The sequence below is a fragment of the Octopus bimaculoides genome, chromosome 2 (assembly GCF_046866305.1).
Source record: "Octopus bimaculoides isolate indiv1 chromosome 2, ASM4686630v1, whole genome shotgun sequence".
In the NCBI taxonomy this organism is placed as follows: Eukaryota; Metazoa; Mollusca; class Cephalopoda; order Octopoda; family Octopodidae; genus Octopus; species Octopus bimaculoides.
Genome location: NC_142929.1, coordinates 58,396,488 through 58,421,798, shown reverse-complemented (window position 1 = coordinate 58,421,798; position 25,311 = coordinate 58,396,488). Strand labels below are relative to the sequence as shown.

Here is a 25,311-nt window from a genome sequence, read left to right as displayed (position 1 = left end):
AACAGCCGTGCTTCATGGCTGTTCGTACATGGGCTGCGACTGCTGAGGACATGCGTAGGCTCGCAAGGAATGAAGCCAGTATGCTCCGATGGATATGTAATGTCAGTGTGCATACTAGACAGATTATTAGTACCTTGAGAGAAAAGTTGAACTTACAAAGCATCAGTTGTGGAGTGCAAGAGAGACGACTGTGCTGGTATGGTCATGTAGCGAGAATGGATGAGGATAGCTGTGTGAAAAAGTGCCACACCCTAGCAGTTGAGGGAACCTGTAGAAGAGGTAGGCCCAGGAAGACCTGGGATGAGGTGGTGTGGCACGACCTTTGAACTTTGGACCTCACCGAGGCGATGACTTCTGACCGAGACCTTTGGAAATATGCTGTGCGTGAGAAGACCCGGCAAGCCAAGTGAGACCTAAATCTAAGGCCTCAGCCAGTCCACTTATGCATACCTTCCTTCATTGGACACCAAACTCCACTTGCGAAGACCTGTTGAGGCAAGTGAAATCGAAATCGAGTTAAATTGGACACTAAACTCCACTTGCGAAGACCTATTGAGGCAAGTGAAATCGAAATCGAGTTAAATTGGATACTAAACTCCACTTGCGAAGACATGTTGAGGCAAGTGAAATCAAAATCGAGTTAAATTCGACGACTGGCACCCATGCCAACATCGTCTCCTTCATTGGGACACGAAACTCAGCTTGCGAAGACTTATTGGGGCAAGCGAAATCGAAATCGTGATGGCATGTGTAAGGACTTTAAAGCGAGATCGTTGCCAGTTCCCCTAGACTGGCACATAAAATACACCGTTTTGAGCGTGGCCGTTGCCAGTACCGCCTGACTGGCCTTCTTAGGATTTTCGAGCGAGATCGTTGCCAGTGCCCCTGGACTGGCTCTTGTGCAGGTGGCACATAAAATACATCTTGAGCGTGGCCGTCGCCAGTACCGCCTGACTGGCCTTCGTGCGGGTGACACGTAAAAGCACCCACTACACTCTCTGAGTGGTTGGCGTTAGGAAGGGCATCCAGCCGTAGAAACTCTGCCAAATCAGATTGGAGCCTGGTGTAGCCATCTGGTTTCACCAGTCTTCAGTCAAATCGTCCAACCCATGCTAGCATGGAAAGCGGACGTTAAACGACGGTGAACATTACAGTTCATTTTTACTTAAGTAGACTTATGTCACTGTGATAACCATCCAAAAGAGTTGTAACAGTCTACGGAATCACCACCAAACTATATATGCTGTTTTAGTTTGATTTGGATCATCCACTGTCAGAGCATGTCTTAAGAGAAAAATTGGGTATTAAGGGTATAAGATATAAGATGTAGTGTACAAGAGAGAAGATTGTGCTGGTATGGCCATGTGGTGCATATGGATGAGGACAGCTACATAAAGAAGTACCAATCTAACTGTAGATGAAACCTGTGGAAGAGGTAGATCCAGGAAGACATAGGATGAGATAATAAAATATGGTCTTCAGATTTTGAGTCTCACGGAGGCAATGACAAGTAACTGAGACTTTTGGCGATTTGCTGTGCTTCAGAAGACACATCAGGCTAAATGAAATTGTGGTCACAGACAGTGCAGGTGACATGTGAAAGGTACCTGTGCTGGTGACACATAAAAGCACCAGGTACACTCTGTGGAGTGGTTGGCATTAATAAGGGCATCCAACCATAGAAACTGAGCCGGACCAGACTGGAGCCTGGTGCAGTTCTCTGGCTTACCAGTTCAAGTCAAACCCAAGCCAGCATTAAAAAGGGAAGCGAAATGATGAGGAGGATGATTGTCATTCTGTTTTATTGTGTGAGACAAATTGTTGTTTTATTAGTATATTGGATCCAGATTTGTAATCTCTGAACAGAATAAAGGTTTCAGAAATAGACTGTTTAAAAATGTAGTAGATCTATACTGTGATTTGAACTTGGAACCTTTTAGTTTCCAAACACAAATAGTTGTAAACAGTATTTTGTTTTATCAGTAAAAATTTGACTAATGGTTTTCTTTATAAACAAGTTGGAATTTTGGGAATCTGGTCAACAACTTACATATATGAAGTCAACACAAATCAGTAAAATCAGACTTGTCATTGACAACCAATAATTGGTGATATGTAGCAGAAAAAATTGAAGTAAAAGCAGAGTGGATCTGTTGGAAATAGAGGAGAAATGCAGTCTGTGTGACCCAGCACAGATTCAACCTAGAGTCTATGTAAACCAGTGTAGATTTGTTGTGTGGTTGCTTGGCCTCCTAGAAATACCAGCTACATTTTCCTTAAACCACACACACTTTTGTCTTAGAGAGAAAAAGAGAACACATTGGATAATGTAGTCCTATGTACATTATGCTTGAAAAGAAAATGGAATGGAGTAATCCTGGAGGAAATTCCTTTGATCATGAGTCAACTCAATTTGGACTGACCTGAGGCTAAACTAAAACACAAACAATATGTATGTGTTTAATAAACCAGATTTATGTTCTACATTAATAATGATTATCACTCCTGTTGATTTCAATGTATGAGTGTTTGAAGGAAAAGATTAAGAAAAGAAGAAAAAAAAGGATTACAAAAGAAGCTGCATGTATTTGCAATGGTTGCTTGAGTGTAATTTTGGTCCAGGTAGGGGTTTCGCTATGAAGTTACAGTGGAGACAATGATGATTTTGATTATACTTGGAATTGGACAAATGTGTCTGTTGATTGCAGAATATCATTCTTTTATTATTCTGTTTCTTCAACTCAAATTGTTTTGATGCTTCATGTTACATTCTATGCCACTTAAATCAATCTAGGCAATAACTTTCCCAAGACTTTAAGTTAAGCTGTAAGGATTTTAGGGATTGTTTCAACTTATCCTTACACCTTAGCAGGGTCTTCTTTTACCAACGAATCCCTCTTCTTGTTGGCCATACAAAAGAATTTTCAGAATGCAATCATTTTTCATTCAAACATGTCCTACCAATTTGCAGTGAATTCTCAATTGTCTATATTAATAATAATAATAATAATTAGAAGAAGAAGGAGGAGGAAATTTCAGTGGAGGGGTTAAGTCGATTACATTGACCCCAGTATTTCACTGGCATTTAATTTATCAACCCCAAAAGGATGAAAGGCCAAGTCAACCATAACAAAATTTGAACTCAGAATGTAAAGATAAATGAAATACTACTAAGTATTTCAGCTAGCATGCTAAAGATTCTGCCAGCTCATCGCCTTAATAAGAAGAAAAATCCTTTCTACTAAAGGCACAAGGCCTGAAATTTGGGGGGAGGGGCTAGTCGATTACATCAACCCCAGTGTTCAACTGGTGCTTCTTTCATCAACCCTAAAAGGATGAAAGGTAAAGTTGACCTCAGCGGTATTTGAACTCAGAAGGTAAAGTCAGAAGAAATGCCACTAAACATTTTGTTCAACATAATTGTTAGAAATTCAAGGAAAAGATATTAGCTGATTAAATCAACCTCAATCCTTCATTGATTATCCTTTTTTTATCAATCAGAGATTGGAAGTGAAAGGCAAAATTGACCTCAGCAGAATTGAATCAGGCAAGCCTTTGATCAAAAGCCTTCCAGCTGTGATCCTCCCATCTTTTTTGAAAAATATCCAAGATTACAATACCTAATATGGCCACACTTGTTTAAGACAATGAAGTTTGATTTGAAGGACATTTGGCTTCTCTTTCTTGCTGGTTGCGTAACTTATGTAGAGACTCCATCATGAAGTTTTAGCAGGATCTAGCTAGGTTTTTACCAAGCTATCTTAACTACTCCCTTCTTCTTCATGTGATTTTCCAAAGTTTTCTTTGTTTTGATATTTCTTATCTCACCCATTGTGATGGCACATGGCTTAGTTTAGTGGTTAGGGTGTTGGACTCATGATCGTAAGATTGTGGTTTCAATTCTTGGACCAGGCAGTGCATTATGTTCTTGAGTAAAAAAACTTCATTTCACATTTTTCCAGTCCACTCAGCTGACCAAGGTGAGTAATCCTGCAATGGACCAGCGTCCCATCCAGGTGGGGAATATATATACACCACAGAAGCCAGGAAACTGGCCTTAAGAATCTATATGACTCAAGAAGGAGCTACCCTTTTATCCCATCCATTGTCTAATATTTTTTTTTTGTTTTTTTTTGGTTTGGATTTGGGTTTGGTTTTGGTTTTCCTTTTAACTGGATTTTATCTGTTCTTTCTTCTGTATTTTTTAACACATCTCTCTTAATGTTCTCTCTCATTTTTCTCTCTAGCTGTTTCTCATTATCTTTCCTTCCCTTTTAATTTCACTCTCTCTCTAATCACATCACACTTCACTTTTTTCTTATCCTCTTTTTCTGTTCTCCATGTCTTCTCTCTCTCTCTCTCTCTCACACACACACACACACTTTATTTTCCATTTCCTTTTCCCTCACCAGCCTCTGTCTTGGACTGCTCTTTCTCATCACTTTGATTTCCACTCTCTACATTTCCTTTTACTTTATACTTTTAATCTCTCTCTCTCTCTCTCTCTCTCTCTCACTCCCTCTCTCTCTTACTTCTCTCTCTCACTTCCTCTCTCTTTCCCTTCTTGTTTCTTACCCCTTTCTCTCTCCCCACATCTTCTCTTTATTCCGTCTCCATTTTCTTGACCGCCCTTTCCTCTCTCTCCTTACCATAATGATTACTCATGCATAACAACAACAACAACAATAATAATAATTTTTCCCTCAGAACTATCTCTGTTCTGTCTGTAGACGAACACAATGCCCAGAGCTTACTTCCATCTGATGACAGTTTGAATGCTGCTGCCCCTCTGCCGAAATTAATGAACATATTTTTGCCCCTCACCAACCCCTTACCAACCAGCATGTAATTTCTAAAAGATTCCACCACGGGCCACTGTTCTCACTTTAATCGTATCCATTGGACCTCCTCTGTAATTTGCCAAATTGAATTTGTCCAATATCTCCTCTCATCATCAGCCCCTCCCTTACTATCAACCATCCTACACCATGTCCCCTCTGCTAACCCACCCACCGACCCACCACCACTATCACTACTGCTATTACCATATTCTCTGGTTTTCTCTGTCCTTGCCTTAACATCTATCACTGCTCTTCATCACTATCACACACATCACCACTACCCTCTTACTTACTGCTGCTTTCTGCATCATAGTAGTAGTAATAATAATAATAATAATAATAATAATAATCTTCATCGTTGTCATCATTGTCGTCATCACTGCCTCCACCATTTATACTGCTACTTCTGCTACACTACATTCCAGTCCCTTTCCCTTTGCCATCGCAGAAGGAAATTACAATGATTGAGTACCACCACCCCTCTCTCTCTCTCTTTCTCTCTCTCTCTCTGATACTGTACACATGCATACACACCTATACTTATGTGTATGTGTATGTATACATATATCTCCTATCATCCAGCCACAGAAACCATGCCAAATCAGGCTGGAACTTGGTGCAACTCTCCTGCATACCAGTTTCAGTCAAACCATCTAACGCATACCATCAAGGAAAAGAGACTTTAGATGATGATGAGATAGATAGATAGATAGATAGACAGACAGACAGACAGACAGACAGACAAAGAATGTAAGAATAATCTTACACACGCACACACATGTATATTATACTGCTTTTAATCAGAAGTTACAAAGTGACTGAAAGGCTGAAAGTTTCAAGTAGGACATTCATTTCTGGTGATTAATAATATTAATAATAATCCTTTCTTTTATAGGAACACGGAATGAAATTTGGGGGCAGGTGACTAGTCCATTGCAACATCCTCAGCGCTCGACTAGTACTTAATTCATAGACCCCTAAATGGATGAAAGACAAAGCCAACCTTGGTGGAGTTTGAACTCAGAATGTAAGACAAATGAAATGCAACAAAGCATTTTGTCCATTACACTAATGGATCTGCTAGTTTGCCCCTATATTAATAATAATAATAATCATGATTTCAAATTTTGGCACACGGTCAGCATTTCGGGGGTGGGGGAGTTGATTATATTGACCTCAGTGCTCAACTGGTACTCATTTTATTGACCCTTGGCAGAATTTGAATTCAGAATATGAAGATAGACAAAATGCCACTGAGCATTTTATCCGGTGTCCTAACAATTCTTATTTCTTTACTGCCCACAAGGGGCTACACACAGAGGGGACAAACAAGGACAGACAAACGGATTAAGTCGATTATATCGACCCCAGTGCGTAACTGGTACTTATTTAATCGAACCCCCCCCCCCCCCCGAAAGGATGAAATGCAAAGTCGACCTTGGCGGAATTTGAACTCAGAATGTAGTGGCAGACAAAATACCACTAAGCATTTCACCCTAACAATTCTGCCAGCTCACCACCTTAAGTATAATAATAATAATAATAATAATAATAATAATCCTTTCTGCTAGAGGCACAAGGCCTGAAACTTCGAGAGAGGGAGACAGTCGATTACATTGTCTCCGATGTACAACTGATACTTATTTTATCGACCCCCAAAAACGCAAACAATTTTACCAGCTCGCCTCCTTAATAATAATAATAATAATAATGATCCTTTCTACTATAAGCACAAGGCTTGAAATTTTGGTGGAGGGGACTAGTCGATTATATCAATGCCAGAGTTTCACTGGTACTTAATTTATCAACCTTCAAAGGATGAAAGGCAAAGTCGACCTCTCAGAAATTGAACTTAGAACGTGAAGATGGACAAAATACTGCTAAGCATTTCGCCTAGTGTGCTAATGATTCTGACAGCTCACTGGCAAAGAATCCAAACTAGATCGAAAACATCTATAATAATAATAAAATTATTATGATCTACTATAATAATGCTCTTGTGTTTTTCTCCGTCACAACATATGAATGGGAAAGGAAGGGGTGATAAATGAATAAGGAAGGTGTGATGATAAACTGGTGGGATGGTAAACATTCAATGCCAGGAAGAAAAATCAAACAGAATTTCAACTCTATGTGTGTAGAAGGGAAGTATGTGAATGTATGTGAACATTGACAAGTGTATTAATTTGATTTACCGTCCATATTTATATGTAAAATACTACAATTAGCCATCATTTTTGATGGGACAGGCCCAGCTAGTAGTAATAATGAATATGTGTGAGTGTGAACTGAGATTACTATTTCAAAGCTGAGGATCATACTCTGAGTACTCTGAATTACTGACTTGTTTGTATTTGGTCAGGCAACAAGAATGCAAATGTCATCATCATCATCATCATCATCGTTTAACATCCGCTTTCCATGCTTGCATGGGTTGGACGGTTTTACTGAGGGCTGGCGAGCCAGAAGGCTGCACCAGGCTCCAATCTGATCTGGCAAAGTTTCTACAGCTGGATGTCTTTCCTAATGCCAATCACTCCGAGAGAGTAGTGGGTGCTTTTACTTGCCACCGGCATGAGGGCCAGTCAGGAGGTACTGGCATCAGCCATGCTCAAATGGTGCTTTTTACGTGCCACCTACACGGGAGCCAGTCTGGCGGCACTGGCAATGACCACATACGAATGGTGTTTTTATATGCCACCGGCACAGAAGCCAGTCAGGCAACACTGGCAACAATCACGCTTAAATGATGCTTTTTACATGCCACTGGCACAGGAGCCAGTCAGCGGCCCTGGCAATGATCATATATGCATATCTACATGCATATACAGTGTGTGTGTGAGTCTTTATATGCATGCTAGTTGTATTTTTATTTTAATATGCTTATGTGTATATATACATATGTAGACAAGCATATGTATATATGTATGCGTGTATAAATACATACATATATGTGTGAATATAAATATATGCAAAGATGTATTTTTTTGGTTTTTTGTTGGCTTTGATATATTTTTGAGAGTGTTTGTTGTCAATTCTTTTATTATATTCATTTATTTCTTTATTTTTCATATAATGTTTCCCATCACCCTTCCCACCTCTCTCATCTATTTTTGATGCCTTTGATATAATTTGTATACATTTTTTTTAATTGTATTCTTCCATTCTCCCTCCCCCCCCCCCCCTCTCTCTCTTATTTCTGTCTATTTTCAAAAATTCAGTGTTCTATTAATATTAAGCAATTTTGCAAACACCGCCACCACTACAAATACTACTACAGAAAAGTTGTTGATGATGATGATGATGAATAGAAACTTTTTTTCTTACCTGAAAATTTCATAAACACCATTGCCTGTAGCTGTCACTAAATTTGTCAATAATAATAATAATTTTATCATCATCATCACCATTATCATCATCCTCATTATCATCATCCTCATTATTATTATTATTATTATAACATCATTATTTGTTGTTATATTTTCCACTGATGGATTTATGCTTTTAATAGATGCAGTGCATATTAGAGTCTGTCCATTCTGTCTACCTATCTGCCTATCCATCTGTCTACCTATCTATCTATCTATCTATCTATCTATCTATCTATCTATATCCCTGTCTATCTGTCGTATTTGTATGTATTTATACATCTGTGTTTGTAACTCATAAATTATGTTTCTAGATCATAATAGCTGGTAGCCATGTAATATTTTTTTTTGGCTTCTTTTGTTGTTTTTAATGTTTATTAGCAATAAAGGGGAATGTGCTATTTCTACTTCTACAGATAATATGTCATTTTCATAGTGTGAATTTCATCCCTGTCTTCAACTTTTTCGTATATATATATATGTATATATATGTGTGTGTGTGTGTATGCACGAGTGGCTGTGTGGTAAGTAGCTTGCTTACCAATCACATGGTTCCAGGTTCAGTCCCACTGCATAGCACCTTGGGCAAGAGTATTCTACTATAGCCTCAGGCCAACCAAATCCTTGTGAGTGGATTTGGGAGAGAGAAACTGAAAGAAGCCCATTATATATATATATATATATATATATATATATATATATATATATATATATATATATATATACAAAAATAAGAGGGATGACCAGCAAAAGTGGACTCCTATATGCTAGAAATAGATGCCGAATCATCTAACCACGAAAAAAAATATATGTTCTCAGTAAAAATTCTGCGACACAACAGACTGTAAAAGGGCTAGACAAATGAAAAAATACTAAATAAAAACGATTAACCTACGTACCATGGTTTCACCTGTTAAAATTTACATATGTAAATAACTGCAGGATCGTCAGCGTAGTCTGTCGATTTGCGATGTAATTTCCAGAACTAGACACAGGACGTCCAACCGAAAGGGAGCACATGTAGAGTTCTACAAATTACATTCTGTGTATCCTTTTAAATTTCTACCCTCATAAATAAATTTATATATATATATATATTATTTAAAAGAGTTCCAACTCTGTCTGTTTTTTTATGTTTTATTTATATTCTTATAAAATTAATGTGGGATATAGAATATGGAATATATAATATAAATAGTAAAATGAAATGAAGTATTGAATGTCTTATTGAATATATGGAATAGTGAGTATTAAATATATATAGGGGCTAGTATACTTTCCTGCTTTATAGCAGTCATCAAGGTCCCGTTTGACAGATGCACTGTAGTTGACTGGCTGTTCTTTTGTATTTTATACACATTCCTTTGGGCAGCAGCAGTAGGAGTTTGGCTATTTTTAGAGATGATGCCAAACCATTTTTCAATGTTTATTTTTAGAAATGATGACATTTGAGAGATTTTTTTGTGTTTTAGTTATAGGGATAAGATTTTTAAACCCCAAGTAAGGTTAATTTAATCATTGTTTGTTAAGAGTGGCTTTGAATTTCTTAATAAAGTCCTTTTCTCTTAATTTCATTTAGGTTGTAAAGTTTATGGAATGGAAATATCATATAAGTTTTTCGACCACATGTTGCCAGATGGTTACTCAGTGGTATTTGGCGGACCTCTGGGTTTTTAATTTGTTGTCAATGCACACGTGAGCGTTCCGATAGTGCATTACCTGTCTGGCCAACGTACAGTTCTTCACAATTTAGGCATTTGATGCAGTAGATTAGATTTCTACTTTTGCAGTTCATGTTCACATTGGTGAATATTTTCCCTGGTTTTGTGTTCATATATGGTCCGGTATGAATTGATTGGCATGTACCGCATCGGCTATCATTGCATTTGGACACAGTGAATGTTTGATTTTTGTTGCTGAGGTCAAACCTTGCCTTTGTTAATAACTTTTTCAAGTTTTTAGGTTGTCTCTTACTGAGAGTTATACTTTGATCTGTAATGATATTTCTCAATTCCTGACTTTGTGCAATGATTGGTAGTGGCAAGCTGATAGACAAAATGCCTGGTGTTATTTCACTGGTCTTTACATTCTGAGTTCAGATTCCACCTAGGTTGATTTTGCCTTCCATCCTTTTGGGGTCAATGAAATAAGCACCAGTTGAGCACTGGAGTTGATGTAATTGACTTAAATCTACCCCTGAATTTCCTGGCCTTATGCCAAGATTTGTCAGCAATAGGAGTGGCTGTGTGGTAGGAAGCTGGCTTCCAAACCACATGATTCTGAGTTCAGTCCCACTGCGTAGCATCTTGGGCATGTGTCTTCTACTATAGCTTCAGGCTGACCAAGCCTTGTGAGTGGATTTGGTAGATGGAAACTGACAGAAGCCCATCATATATGTATATATATATCAATATATATCTATGTGTGTGTGTCTTTGTGTCTGTTTGCCCCCCATCCATCACCACTTGACAACTGGTGTTGGTGTGTTTATGTCCTCTGTAACTTAGTGGTCCAGAAACTAATAGAATAAGTACCAGGCTTAAAAAATAAGCACTGGAATCGATTCATTTGACTAAAAGTTCTTCAAAATGGTGCTCCAGCATGGCCGCAGTCTAATGGCTGAAACAATTAAAAGATATAAGAGAAGATAAATTAAATTAATGGCCTTTAACCCACGTAGAGAACCACTAAACATGCCGTAGTCTTGGAGTAAAGATTGTTTGCCAACATAACATGGCAGTCCTGGTTTAGGACGAATGTTGCTGTAATTTAGCCCCAGGAGACATTGCTTCCAGCTGGCTATACGACACAATCTGTATCCTTATATTTTCGAACAAGGAAATCTAGCACCCCCACTCAGCTCAAAACAATATCTGTGTATCGTGATTTCCTGGTTATTCTGGAAATTGCAATACGCAGATATTGTTCTGAGCTGATTTGGGGTACTAAATTCCCTTGTTCGAAAATATAAGGACGCAGATCGTATCATATAGCCAGCTGGAGACGGTGACTCTTGGGGCTAAATTACAACAACATTCGTCCTAAACCAGGACTGCCATGTTATGTTGGCAAACACTCCAAAGTACTGTTGTTGAATATCTCTCGTTGTGAGATTCAAAAATAGTAATTTTCTAACACCATAGTCTTGTTATATATTCCAATGAGAATCTGATTAAATGGTCCCAACTGGAAATCCTCTTAAAGTGATTTGAACTCAGCACCACTATCTCTCTCTCTCTCTCTCTCTCTCTCTCTATATATATATATATATATATATATATATATATATATATATATATATATACACACATGTATGTATATTTATATTTTTATATATATATACATGTATGTATATTTATATTTTTATATATATATACATGTATGTATATTTATATTTTTATATATATATACATGTATGTATATTTATATATATATATGTATATATATATATACATACAAACATGTATGTATATTCATTCATATATATATATATATATATATGGTTTGAGAGAAAAGAACCAAAGTTCATAAACTCATCCATGAAAATTCACAGTCACATATAGAAAAATTAATAAGTAAATGCACGATAAATAAGTATAATATAATACAAAGTAAAATCATAAAATAATGATAATAAAATGACTACACGTGTTTCATAACCAAGTTTTCAAATAGGAAATAAAATATATTCAAATCGATTAAATCGATCGAAAATCAATTCTATTCAAAAATATAGCTAATCTTCAGGTCAAAATACAACGATAATAATAATAAAAAGAATGTATATATCAACCACATTCTTTTTATTATTATTATTATTATTGTTGTGTGTTTGTGTCTCCTCATCTTCATATCTTGTGATAAGTGTAAAATGAATGTCACTATCATTCATGCAAGCTATGTCATTCATTTCCAATATTTCGCAAGAACATGTCTGGCCACAGAGAAAGATAACCTTGCTTGGAAACAGGCGAGGGTTGGCAACATGGAGGGCATCCAGCCTTTGAAAATCTACCTCAATAAATTCCATCTGACCCATGCAGACATGGAAAAGTAGGTATTAAAAGGACAATGACGATAATACAAGCTATTGTATTAACTCACTGATTAGTTAAAACAATATTAATTCATTTTCTTACAACTTGCCTTTCATTTGAGATTCCTTCTTGTATATCTTACACATTTTGTGGAAAGATCTAAAGTAAATGATTGAGTCAGCGCCAGTTTATGATTGGTATCTATATTACCAACCTGCAAATAAATGAAAATCAATGTTGTGGATTCCGTCTATATCCCTTTATATTCTCAATTGAAATTCACCCAGGTTTACTATGTATTTCATTCTTCTATATTCAATAAAACAGGTATCGATCAATAAATATAGGTCATGACCCCAGCATGGCCATAGTCTAACAACAAAAATCATTTAAGAATTCGAAATATAATAAATCTTATGAAAATTTATAGGTCAGGCAATTTTGAAAATTATAGGTTACTTGTTATGACTTTCTCTTCATATGTGTATATATATATATATATATATATATATATATATATATATATATATTCATAATGAATTATAGAACAATCCGGAAATGAATCAGAGACAGTTTGTCTATTACAAGATATTGCAAAACATATTCTTGACACAGTTTATATCTATATTTAAAAAAAGAAAAGAAAACAACATAAGCATATTTCCAGTAAAGCTTTTCCATTAAGCTCAAAAAGCAATCTGATACCCCCCCCCCCCCCCCCACACACACACACTGCCACCCTACACATTCCTTCTTTCTTCAAAATTAAAATCTACTCTGCTGGTCTTAATGGATCTAACACATGCTGGCAACTTAAGAAGGGATAATAAAATAACATAACATAACAACGCAATCAAAAGAGATTGAGCTATTCATAATTATTGGAATTATGATATATCTCTTCGTATTTTATATATTCATTGATAAAATGTAATGAATTTATTTGCTTTTATCGTTATTGATTGACTTAGTTAATCAATAATAAAGCTTTATTAGTTGAAGTGATGATGATGGTTGTGGGCTGGGATGGCACATGTAAGTTATATCAATGTTTGTGAGTTCATACTTTGTTATACATAAACTGCTTTACTTTTTTATTATTATTATTATTATTATTATTATTATTATTATTATTATTATTATTATTATTTTGAAATTTCACTAATGAGAAAGTGGGGGTTTGCATATAACCTTTTTTCCTGGTTCTTATCAGCTGGAGAAACAGAGATGACTTAATGATGACAGAGGATGAATTCAGAGGGGAGTGGAGGGAACAGTACATAGGAAGATGGGATTGATCAATGCTTAGAGTAGGGCAGTGTTTCCCAACTTATTTTCCTCCAGGCCCCACTATAATTTTACTGAAAAATGTATGCCCCACCAGCAGTTGAGAAAAAAAAGAACAACTTTATTTTTAATATTTTATCACAGTTATCTAATTCAAAAGAATCTACCAGTAACCCTTTTTTATTAAGTACTGCAGAAGAAAAAAAGTACATTGTTGACTAAGAAAAAAGTATATATATATATATGTATATATATACCCAGGCCTATTCCCCATTTTTTTAGGAGTGGGTAGCCACAACAAGACACACACCAGGCATTCCATTCATTTCCCAGTTCAAAGAGGTAAGCCCCGTTCTCTGCTCAGTTGAGCACCAGGGTTGATGTAACTAATATTTATATTTCACTTTTTGCAAATTTTTCAAATATAATATCAAATACTTTTGGTCCCACTGACAGATTTTCTTATAATGTTTTTAATTTTCCAGTTGTTTTAGCAATTAGTCAGTGAATCTTCTAAATTTAATTAGTCTTTAATCAATTCCTCAACATCTTCATTCACATCTTGATATATCTGTCCACAACTTGATTTAAGCCCAGTTTTGACTGATTCAATAAAAATGTTCTATTTTCTAAGGAATTTTCCTATTGCTAAAATTTATTGTTGTATGAGATGTTGAAATTTGCTTGTTTACATGGCTAGTTTGGGAAATCCTCATTAGCAAAACAAGAGAATCTGCTTTTCTTCAGTTAAAGGAATAAAAAGGTTTGCTTCTCCTGTATAGCATGTTTCTATGGAATATGCATTGATGAAATGTTTGACTTAGTTTGCAGTTTGTAATCATTGTACAAATAAATTGTGTTGTAGTACCTAATTATTTAAGAGTTTTGAATAAGAAACCGTATTTCTACATCAGTGACACAAACAAGATTAATATTGAAATATCTGTTTCAGAATTTCCTTTGTAAGATTGCTTACATGCTTATTACACTATGTCTTAGTGTAATAAGACATAGTGTAATAAGCACTTTGTCTTAATCAGTAAGGGTTATTTCCTGTTTGCTTCTATCTAGAAATCAAATGAAATGGCTACTATTCCCTGAAAAAACTGCTTTTATGACTTGGACATCAATGTTTTAAAACTGATCTATTTTCCATTACATTTCAGACAAATTCAGTGCTGAGTTGCCAAAGCAGAAATATTGTTAAAACAAATATTCTGCTCAGTACCACAGATTCACTTGTCAGTTGCTTGACCTTGACCACTTGAGCAAGTCCCTTAGTGGCTGACAATATGTGCATCTCTGATCATGTGTAGAAGTAGTGTGGGAGCATCATAGCCGTGTGTTTGAATAAATGTAACAAAAGAAAAGTTTGAAGGAAATATTAACCATTTTGCACATTTTCTAAGGGTAACCAAATAAGAAATAACAGTGGTTACCAGGGGCAAAAATCATGTTATACAGTGTTGTCATAACAAACATGATATACCATGTTTTAAATGCTTCTGTTTTTACTTTGTCCTCATAATAACAATGATTCTTCTTTCCAGATTAAAGAAGAGACTTCATCAAGAAGTAAATCGAGTTCAGAAACTTGAGCAACAACTAAGGGTTATAAGAAATATCCAGAGCTCATCAGAACAAGTAAGCCCTTAGTTGATTCTACTGAAAGTTCTATAGTTAAATTAACCAAGCTTATCATGCACCTTTATTGTTTCATTTTCATATGATCATGTAGTTGTTAGGACTTTAGTATTACAATCAAGATGGCAAGATGGAAAAACTGTTAGCATGCTGGGAAAAATGCTTAGCAGCATTTTGTCTGTTTTTTTACATTCCACCAGGGTCAGCTTTTCCTTTTGTCCTGAGTTCAGTAAAATAAGTACCAGCTCAGCAATGGGGGGGGGGGGGGGTAATCGATTTACCCTCACCCCACCCCCAAAATTACTGGCCTTGTATCAAAATTTGAAATCAATATTGCATGTGACTTTGTTAATCTCTAACTCATGCAAAAGATGAGCTATCAGTTGGATTATAATAAATATAATTTTTCTATAGGTTTTATTCCACCTATATTGCTGTTTCTAGATCCTAGTTATCATGTGCGTGTGTGTATATATAGTTTAGTTTCCTTGAATATACACGTTCTTCATGGTTACAGAAAAGGCACAAGCATGGCTGTGTGGTTAACACACTCACTTTACAGCTAGGTTGTTCTTTGTTTTTCATCCTACTGAACAGCAGCTTAGGTGAGTGCCATAACTTGGCTTACCATCAAAGCCTTGAAAGTAAATTTTGGTAGAGGAAACTATGGGTTCTCATTACACACACACACATACATTGATAGACAGGTACATAGATATAAATATGGATGTGTACAATAGTGCTTGAGGATATATAGAGCCACTCCAGTGGAATAGACCTGTGATCAAAAGCAATCCAGTCATGACCATCCCACCTTTTTATATATTAAAAATTACACTGACTGATGTTAGAGTGTAATTTGATGGAAATTTGTTGTTATTTCTAGCAAATCCAGCAGTCATGTGGAGGCTTTCTTGGCAATTCAAAAGCACCAAGTTACAAGTAGATGTACTGTTGTTATTTGTTCAGCATGTCTGGTTGTGGTAAAGTAAATTGTTAGATTGTCTTTCCCTTATCTGGGGACAATTCTTGAGTATCAAGCTTATCTCCTCATTCAGAGTTGGTAACAAAATATCACCAGGCATTTGTTTATTTATTTATTTATTTATTTAGGTAAGATAATTTTAATAGATCAAGAATTTATCCTGTATTTAACATACCTTTATTCATATTTGTAGTCCAAGCCCATGTTAGTTTTTTTTTCTATTAATCTGTATGCATAAATATAGATATACAGGGTGTCCACAAAGTCTGGGTACATAGAATAACTAAAATAGTAACATAAACAATTAAATATAAGACATAATAATTTCTCAAAGTATGTGTTAATCCCCATGTACCCAGCCTGTAAATAAAATCATAACATAAACAATTAAATATAAGAAATAATAATATCTTAAAGTATGTGTTAATCCCAATGTACCCAGACTTTGTGGACACCCTGTACATACACACACAAGACCGCTACACTCATAAACATATATACATGCGTATATACAAATGTACATGTGTACATGCAAACTAACAAGCAAACAGACAAACAATTATGTATATATACATACTAGCAGGACCCGGGAATATTTCACAGAATTAATGGTAAACTTATTGGGTTATTTCTGGAAACTTTATCCAAAAGCCCTAAAAGCATAGCCTGTGTTGTGTCTGTATCAAAAGATAGTCGCTCATCTGCTGATCATTGAAAAGTGAAGGAAATTGGAATACAATGATTACTTAATGCATGCACAATTTTATAGACTTAATACACAATACTCTCTCTCTTTCTTTCTTTCTTTCTCTCTTCACCTTACCCTCTTTTTCTCTCACGTTTTTCTTTCACTTTTCTCCTTTTCTTTCTAATCATGTGAAAGTGTTACAGACAGGCTAAGTAATGGAAGGAAAAAAACAGTACTAAAAAAAATTACACATTTCACTCACCACCACCTCTCTCTCTCCTCCCCCTCATTTCCCCCTCTTCCCATTCCTCCTCTCCCTCACCCACCCCCCTTCAACTAATCACATGGAAGTGTTACGGATGGGCTAAGTAATAGAGTGACAAGCAGAATTATTACAAGATATATCAGTCTGCCATGATCTATCGCCCAGTCTTCTCCTTTCATTCTCTGAGATTTCATCTAACTGCTCCATTCTACCTTCAGAAACTGCCAAATCAAGATTCTGACTCCAAGCAAGTTGTGCCTGAAAAGCTCAATGCAGACAACAATAGAAAGGTTTCTCACAATCCTCATAGGTAAGCTAATAATTTTTCTTGAATTATACCATCCCTGTGTAAATATGTATTACAGTCACTTGCATTGCTTCAAATATTTTTTCTAGAAACTATCTTCTCTACAGCAAGACTCCTGTGCCTGTTCCTCTATCATCCTTTGTCTCTCTACACCTAGCATAAAGTCACCGCCCACTTATGAGCCCAGGAACATGAAGTGCAAGAGGTGCAAGCGCACCTCCTAAAATTTTTGTGGTGATGCAAAATCAAAATTTGCACCCAAACTTAATTTTCTCAGGTTTAGAAAACAGTGCATAAAAAGTAGCTCAAAGATAGATTTCTTCTCAAAGAACAAAAATAAATAAAAAAAAAACAAATAAAACCTTGTTTGTAAAAAACTTTGGACCTGAGTTTGCATCCCCTAAGCAAATTTCATTCCCAATCCAATGTTTCCTCTCTGCTACAAACCCATTCATTCTAGGATCTTTTCTTTGTCTTGTAAGTTATTTGGTGACTTCACTAGCGCCAATGTCATGAAGAAAAACATTCAGTACACTCTGTAAATTGATTGGAGTTAGGAATAGCATCCAGTCATAAAAACCATGTCAGGAGGGCATTGAAGTTCAGTACAGTTCACCTGCTTAGCTTCTCAGATCTTGTAAAAAGCCATCATCTCATGCCAGCATGACAGACAGATGTTAAATGAGGGCTATGGAAGTTATAAAAACAAAAATGTGTTTGTCCACATATATTTTGCGTAAACTTTCAAGGAACGAAGCCAGTATTCTCTGCTGGATGTGTAATGTCAGTGTGCATACTAGACAGAGTATAAGTGCCTTGAGAGAAAAGTTGGACCTAAGAAGTATCAGATGTGGTGTGCAAGAGAGACGACTGCGCTGGTATGGTCATGTGGTACGAATGGATGAGGATAGCTGTGTGAAAAAGTGACACACCCTAGCGGTCAAGGGAAACTGTGAAAGAGGTGGTGAAGCACGACCTTCGAACAGTAGGACTCACCGAGGCAATGACTAGTGACCGAGACCTTTGGAAATATGCTGTGCTTAAGAAGACCCGGCAGGCCAAGTGAGACCATAACCTGTGGCCTATGCCGGTGGTGTAACCAGCCCATTTAAGTGTACCTTTCTTTCATTGGACACTTAACTATGCTTGTGAAGACCTGTTGAGGCAAGTGAAATCAGAATCGAATTCGATGACACCACCGCAGGACTGGCATCCGTGCTAGTGGAGCGCTAAGAGCATCATCTGAGCATGATTGTGGCACGTAAAAAGTACCATTCGAGCATGATTATTACCTGCATCGCCTTACTGGCACTTGTGCCAGTGGTACATGGAAAACAACATTTGAGTGTGGCCATTGCCAGTACCGCCTGACTGGCCCTCATGCTGGTGGCACGTAAAAGAACCCATTACACTCCCAGAGTGGTTGGCATTAGGAAGGGCATTCCAATTATGTTCCAGTCCTTAATGTCCAGCTTCAGTCACTGATGGCATAATTCTGTTTTTCTTAGTTAAATTGCACTTACATGACATTGATCAACCCATAGTTTTAGTAGACAGTATTTGCCCAAGACAGTATGCAATAGTATTGAACTCTGAACCACATGGAAGCTAAGGGAATCTCTTAATGACTGAGCTTGACCTGCATCCATCCATTTGGAGAATCTACCAAAAATCTAGACTTTTAGAAAGTTTTGATGGTTTATCTTTTCTTTTACTTGTTTCAGTTATTAGACTGTGGCCATGCTGGGGCATAATCTTGAAGAACTTTTAGCTGAATGAATCAATCCTAGTACTTATTTTTTAAAACCGCACACTCATTCTATCAGTCTCTTCTGTCGAACTGCTAAGTTACAAGGGACACCAACACTGATTGTCAAGTAGTGGCAGGGGATCAACACAGATACAAAGATATATAAAACGGGTTTCTTTTAGTTTCTGTCTACCAAATCCACTCACGAGGCTTTGGTCAGCCAGAGGCTACCGTAGAAGACTCTTGCCCAAGGTGTAACACAGTGGGACTGAACCCATAACCATGTGGTTAGGAAGCAAGCTTCTCACAATACAGTCACATCTGCAATTAGAATATTTTTTTAATCAAATTTTCAATTTTGAAGATGTATTTGCCTGGAAAGTGATTTGATTTGAGACTGTCTGTTTAAACTAAAACAATTACAATTTGTAAGACACATATTAACCATTAAAAATACACAAAACTGTTAACTTCACTTAAAGATTTATTATTTGGTGCCAGCATTTTTGTTGCACCAATTATGACCTGGTCACTGACAAGGTTCCACTGTGACAGGAGGTCTGTGTCACTGACCTGGTCACAATTAGTACAACAAAAATTTTGAACCAAATAATAAATGTTTAAGTGAAGCTAATAGCTTTTGAGTGGCTTCTGTGTTGTAATTATTTTGAATTTTCAATATTTTTTCCTTTTGGGTTTTTTTGGGGTTTTTTTTCAGTTATCTTTTTATTTTAATGCTTCATGTAATATTTTTTTCTCCGTAAGTCATTATAGATTTTCTTGAATGATTATACATTTAGATCACCTGGGTCATCTCCAACATCTCCAAAATCTCCAAACAATATCGTTGAATCTTGGCTTCTTCATACATCACTGTCAGAGCCTTGTCTACCACAAAAATTATCTCTTAATCATTCAGGTAATGGTTTAAACTATGTTCGTGATATCTCTGAATCATCTTCATCTACCAGGAATATCAAAACGGTGAGTATTTCTTTGAATAAAGCCAAACATGTTAAATACAAGATATATATATATATAATCAGGTCATCCCATAAGTTCTGTCCGAATTTTGAAGAAAGAAAACAAGTGATCAAATGTTATATTTAATTGAAATTTAATCATCAATGTACTTTCCCTGATTATCTGTGACTTCCTTCCATCTATTTACAAGCTTTTTAATCCCATCAATGTAAAACTCATTTGGTTTCAAAGCAAAGAACTCTGAAATGTCAGTTTCGACCTCCTCCTGGCTTGTGAAAGTTATGTCCCCCAAATGATTCTGTAAACTGCGAAGCAAATGGCAGTTTGAAGGAGCAAGGTCGGGAGAATAAGGTGGATGAGTAATTTTTTCCCAACCAAGCTGTTCGATCTTCTGTGATGTGATCTTTGCAGTGTAGGGTCACGCATTGTCCTGATGAAACATCACTCCTTTTCAATTCACTAAAGCGGGTCTTTTTTCCTTCAAAGCTTGGTTCATACGCTCTAATTGCTGACAGTAGACTTGAGCATTGATTGTTGCATTAGGTGGTAACAATTCAAAGTTAATTACTCCTTTGCAATCCCACCAGATAGAGAGAAGAACCTTTTTTCAATGAAGTTCCCTTCTCGGTTGTGGTTGAGCTTTTTCTCTTTTTACCAAGTCACTGTTTACGACATGTAACATTTCGATAGAAGATCCATTTTTCATCACAAGTCACAAGTCTATCCAAAAAGGGTGAAATGAGTTTGCGAGAATAGAGAGAAGAGCAGATGTCAACTTGAGATTTGCGGTTGCTTTCGGACAATTCATGAGGCACCCATTTTCCAAGTTTAGGAACCTTTCCAAGTTGTTGAAGATGACAATTAACAGTTGTATGGTTTGAATTAAGCTTTATTGCCAATTCTTCAACTGATAATGCAGGATTTTCTTCAAGTAATGCCTCAAGGAGCTTATCCTCAAACTCAACTGGACGTCCTGTTTGATCTTCATCTTCAAGGCTGAAATCTCCACTTCTGAATTTTGCAAACCATCTTCTGCAAGTTCTTTCATTTAAGCATTCTTTCCCATAAACTGAGTGTATGTTTCGAGACACTTTGGCTGCAGAGTTTCCTTTTTTGTACTCATAAAGCATTATGTGCCTTAAATGCTCTTTGGATACTTCCATGTTAGAAAGGGTTTTAATCAAAGAAATTTTAATTCTATTATTCTGTGAAATAATATTTAATTAGTTTAAATGTACACAAATGCATAAAAATAATTTTTAATTCCATTAGACATTCTAAAATACTATTAAATTTCATTCAGTTTTAAAAAAGGTAAAATCGGACAGAACTTATGGGATGACCTGATATAAACAATAATGACAGCTGTTTCAGATTTGTTTTTTAATGATGCGTAGAGGTGTTATATCATGCAACAAAAAAAAAAAAATACCATTTTCATCAGGTGAATACAGGTAAGAATTAACAATTAGAACTTCTCAAGAACAAGTACATAGTGCTATATGACTCTAACCCAAACTCAGTCAAGTACTTGATTCACTGGAATCCAGGAAATTGTGTACACACACACACACACACACACAGATAGATAGATAGATAGATTAGTTTTGTATACATACTTAAAGTTTGTATATGCTGAAAGCCTTACTAAAATGTATTCATTTCAAGAAAGTATCTCTTATAGACATATAGTGTTAAAAGCGAAACAATATTAGCAGCAGGCAGTGGCTGTCCAGAAGTGATTGTGAAGTTTCCTGCTATATGCGACACCAGTGACTTTTCAATCATTGTTAAACTCTATCAGCTAGTGACCAATGTTCGCATGGCATGAGATGATGTGCTTATTTGCTACTGATGAAGCTGATAAGGTGAAGTTCAGATACAGCAATTTCTCCATGAATACTAGTTGACCTGTATCTGCTACTGATTTGTTTCTGTATTTTTCAACACTACATGTCTCCTCAAGATAAATGCCACTGTTTAGTAAAGCTTTCAGCATATACACACTTTAAGTAGGTATACATATTGGTAATTTTGAACAAATACTGCTCTTGTTGCTAATAATGAACATATATATATATATGAGAGAATGTACAAAAAAAAAACAACAACAGACGAGGACAGGTGGTGTAAACAACAAAAGGATGTATTAGTATGACGCTCGAGAATACGGAAAGTCTTTAACGTTTCGAGCTACGCTCTTCAACAGAAAGAATACGGAGAAAATAAGGAGAAAAACTACATACATATATGTGTGTATGCATGTATACACACACATATGCACACACACACGTTATATATGTGATTAAGAAGTTCGCTTCCCAAACATGTGGTTTCAGCTCCCATTGCATTGTGTGAAACCTAGGGTAACTGAGTGAATTTTGTAGATGGAAGCTGCAAGAATCTTGTCATTTATCTATCTAATATATGATATATATATATATATATATATATATATATATATATATATATATATATATATATACAGGGTGTCCACAAGGTCTGGGTACATGGAGTAAATAAAATCATAACATAAACAATTAAATATAAGAAATAATAATTTCTTAAAGGGTGCGTTAATCCCCCATGTACCCAGGCTTTATGGACACCCTGTATATATATATATATATATATATATATATATATATATATATATATATATATATATATATAGAGAGAGAGAGAGAGAGAGAGAGAGAGAGAGAGAGAGAGAGAGAGAGAGGGGGGGGGATGTGTGTGTTTGGTCTTCTTGTCTTCACATTTTATGATAGTTGTAAAATGATTGTCACTGAAATACTATCGGTGTCATTCATTTTCAATATTCTGTGAGAGCATTTCTTGCCATGGAGAATGATTATCTTACTTGAAAACAGGTAAGGGCATCCAGCCATAGATAAACTGCATCCAACCTATGCTTGCATGGAGAAGTGAACATTAAAAGGATAATGATGAGAATGATACACACACACACACACACATATATAAAAAAAATGAAGATGACTGTCCACAATATAAAACCAAGAAGGAAAAATTCACTTGTCACTAATTGTAACTGATGGTACATTGCTAGAAATAAGAGCTAAAAGCCCTTATAGCCATAGGAGGCACAAGTCTGTGCACTGACAGGGGAGATAACTTCCCCCACAGTGTGCAAGACCATCATACTAGTCTAGTTTCGCTTTGAATTAAAAGCTCACCAGTGATGATTACTCTGTCACTAGATGGTTTAGTAAATCTCAACTATCAGTGTATAGTATTTACCATGTGATTCAGTGGCTGATTCAGCAAAATATACACACATACATACACTCACATAAACATACACACATATATGCTTATGTGTGTGTTTGAAGAGATTAATAGAGTTTTGACATGTAAAACAGTCTAATTTTTTCTCTAAGATTTATTTCTCAATGTTTGTTCAGGTGGTGGTACATAGCTACGTAAAGGGTGGTGCCAGAGCTCTAGGCAAAGTTTCACGGTTGAAGCATCCTAAACACAGATATGAAAGCCGCAATCGAAAAACCAGTGCTACACAGTGCAAAAGAAACTATTCAGAATCTGGTGAAAATGTTATCGGATCCAAACCTCAAGTGCCCATACAAAAAGGTAAACTCAGTCCAGTTGTTCAAAAAGTGACTCTATAAATTAGTGGCATTATTAATTTCTTTGTGGAGAGTAGTGGTATTTGCTTCATTTCATTTTCTTTCATTTACTGTATGGTAAGAAGCTTGCTTCCCAGCCTCGTAGTTCATCTTAGGCAAGTGTCTTCTACTCTCTTGTCTCAAGCTGACCAAAGCTTTGTGAGTGGACTAGGTGGTCAGAAACTGAAAGAAGCTTGTCATATACAGGTAATGAGAGGCAAATTGGAAATATAGAACTCAAAATATGAATATTAGTATATTTTTATTAATACCTAGCAGAAACAACAGAATAACTCAAGGGCTGGGAGTTTCGAAAGATTACATTTGACAGAGTAATCTGAATGCTAAAGGCTTAATCCTTGTGAGTTGATTGGTCAAAACTATTAGGTCAAGCTTTATGTGCTAGAAAAAAACCACAGCTAATCTCTCCAATAACATCTCTATTTTGCCTTGTCCATTCAGATTTGTATAATTTCTACAGAATTTTAAATGACATACATTTTTCCCCTCATTTTAAATCTATAACTATAGATAGGTTTTGTCTCCAATGAGTATCTGTTGTTGCTGTAGTTAGCTCCAGGCCAATCCTGATCAGCAATGTTATATGATCAAACTTACCAGTTGGGACCATCACTTCTTAAAATGCAAATGGAATTATACTAGAGGCTCCCTCTTTTATTACAAATACTTTTCCTCTGCATACACATACATAAAGCATGCAGTCAAATGTAATTCAAGAAATTACAATGTGTAAACAATTCTCTCTCTCTGGACTTTCGTATCCCTCAAGCTGCAAAAAAAAGAAAAGCAGCCAGATCTTGCTCATATCATATTCTTCTGTATTAAAATGAAGGACACAATAGATAGTGAAACCCTAGATACATTATGCTTGAGAAAAGAAAATGAGATGGTCATTCCTAGATTGTCATTATCATCATCATCATCATTGTTTTAATGTCTACTTTTCCATACTTACCTGGATCAGATGATGGTACTTTGGGGTAGAGGTTTCTATGGCCATATGCACTTCTTGGCACCAATTCCCACCTGTGTAATAATCTCCCAGCTTATGAGCCCTAGTGACATGCAATGGGACTGAACCAAAAACCAAATAGTTGGAAAGTGAATTTAACCACATAGCCATACTTACACCTACAACAACAATATCATCATCATCATCATTTAGTGTCCATTTTACCATGTTGGCATGAGTTGGATGGTTTAACTGGAGCTGATAAGGCGAGGGGCTGCCCCAGGCTCCATTGTCTGTTCTGGCATAGTTTCTACAGCTGGATGCCCTTTCCAAATGCCAACAACTCCACAGAGTGTACCCGGTGCTTTTAATGTAGCACCATCACTGGTATCAATTCTGCTGTCAGGGACAGGTCTTCTTCAGTTCAACAATGCACCAGATATCTAAGTCCTTAGTCGTCTCCTTCATAAAGCTTAGTGTCTTGAGATCAGCCTTCAATACTTTGTCCCATGTCTTCCTGGGTCTCCTTCTTCCACAA

The 25,311-nt window shown here is 36.2% G+C and overlaps 1 protein-coding gene across 8 annotated transcripts in view; it reads left to right on the top strand.

Moving 5' to 3' along the window:
* The window catches only part of LOC106876256 (centlein-like), a 364,862-nt gene that overhangs the window by 302,033 nt on the left and 37,518 nt on the right, over positions 1-25,311 (top strand). For all 8 annotated transcript variants that reach the window (XM_089346011.1, XM_014924756.3, XM_014924749.3 and 5 more), the window contains 4 exons: positions 15,084-15,177; positions 17,334-17,425; positions 19,973-20,156; positions 23,582-23,765. In XM_089346011.1, the coding sequence (XP_089202137.1) occupies positions 15,084-15,177; positions 17,334-17,425; positions 19,973-20,156; positions 23,582-23,765 (554 nt within the window). The remainder of the gene's footprint in view (positions 1-15,083; positions 15,178-17,333; positions 17,426-19,972; positions 20,157-23,581; positions 23,766-25,311) is intronic.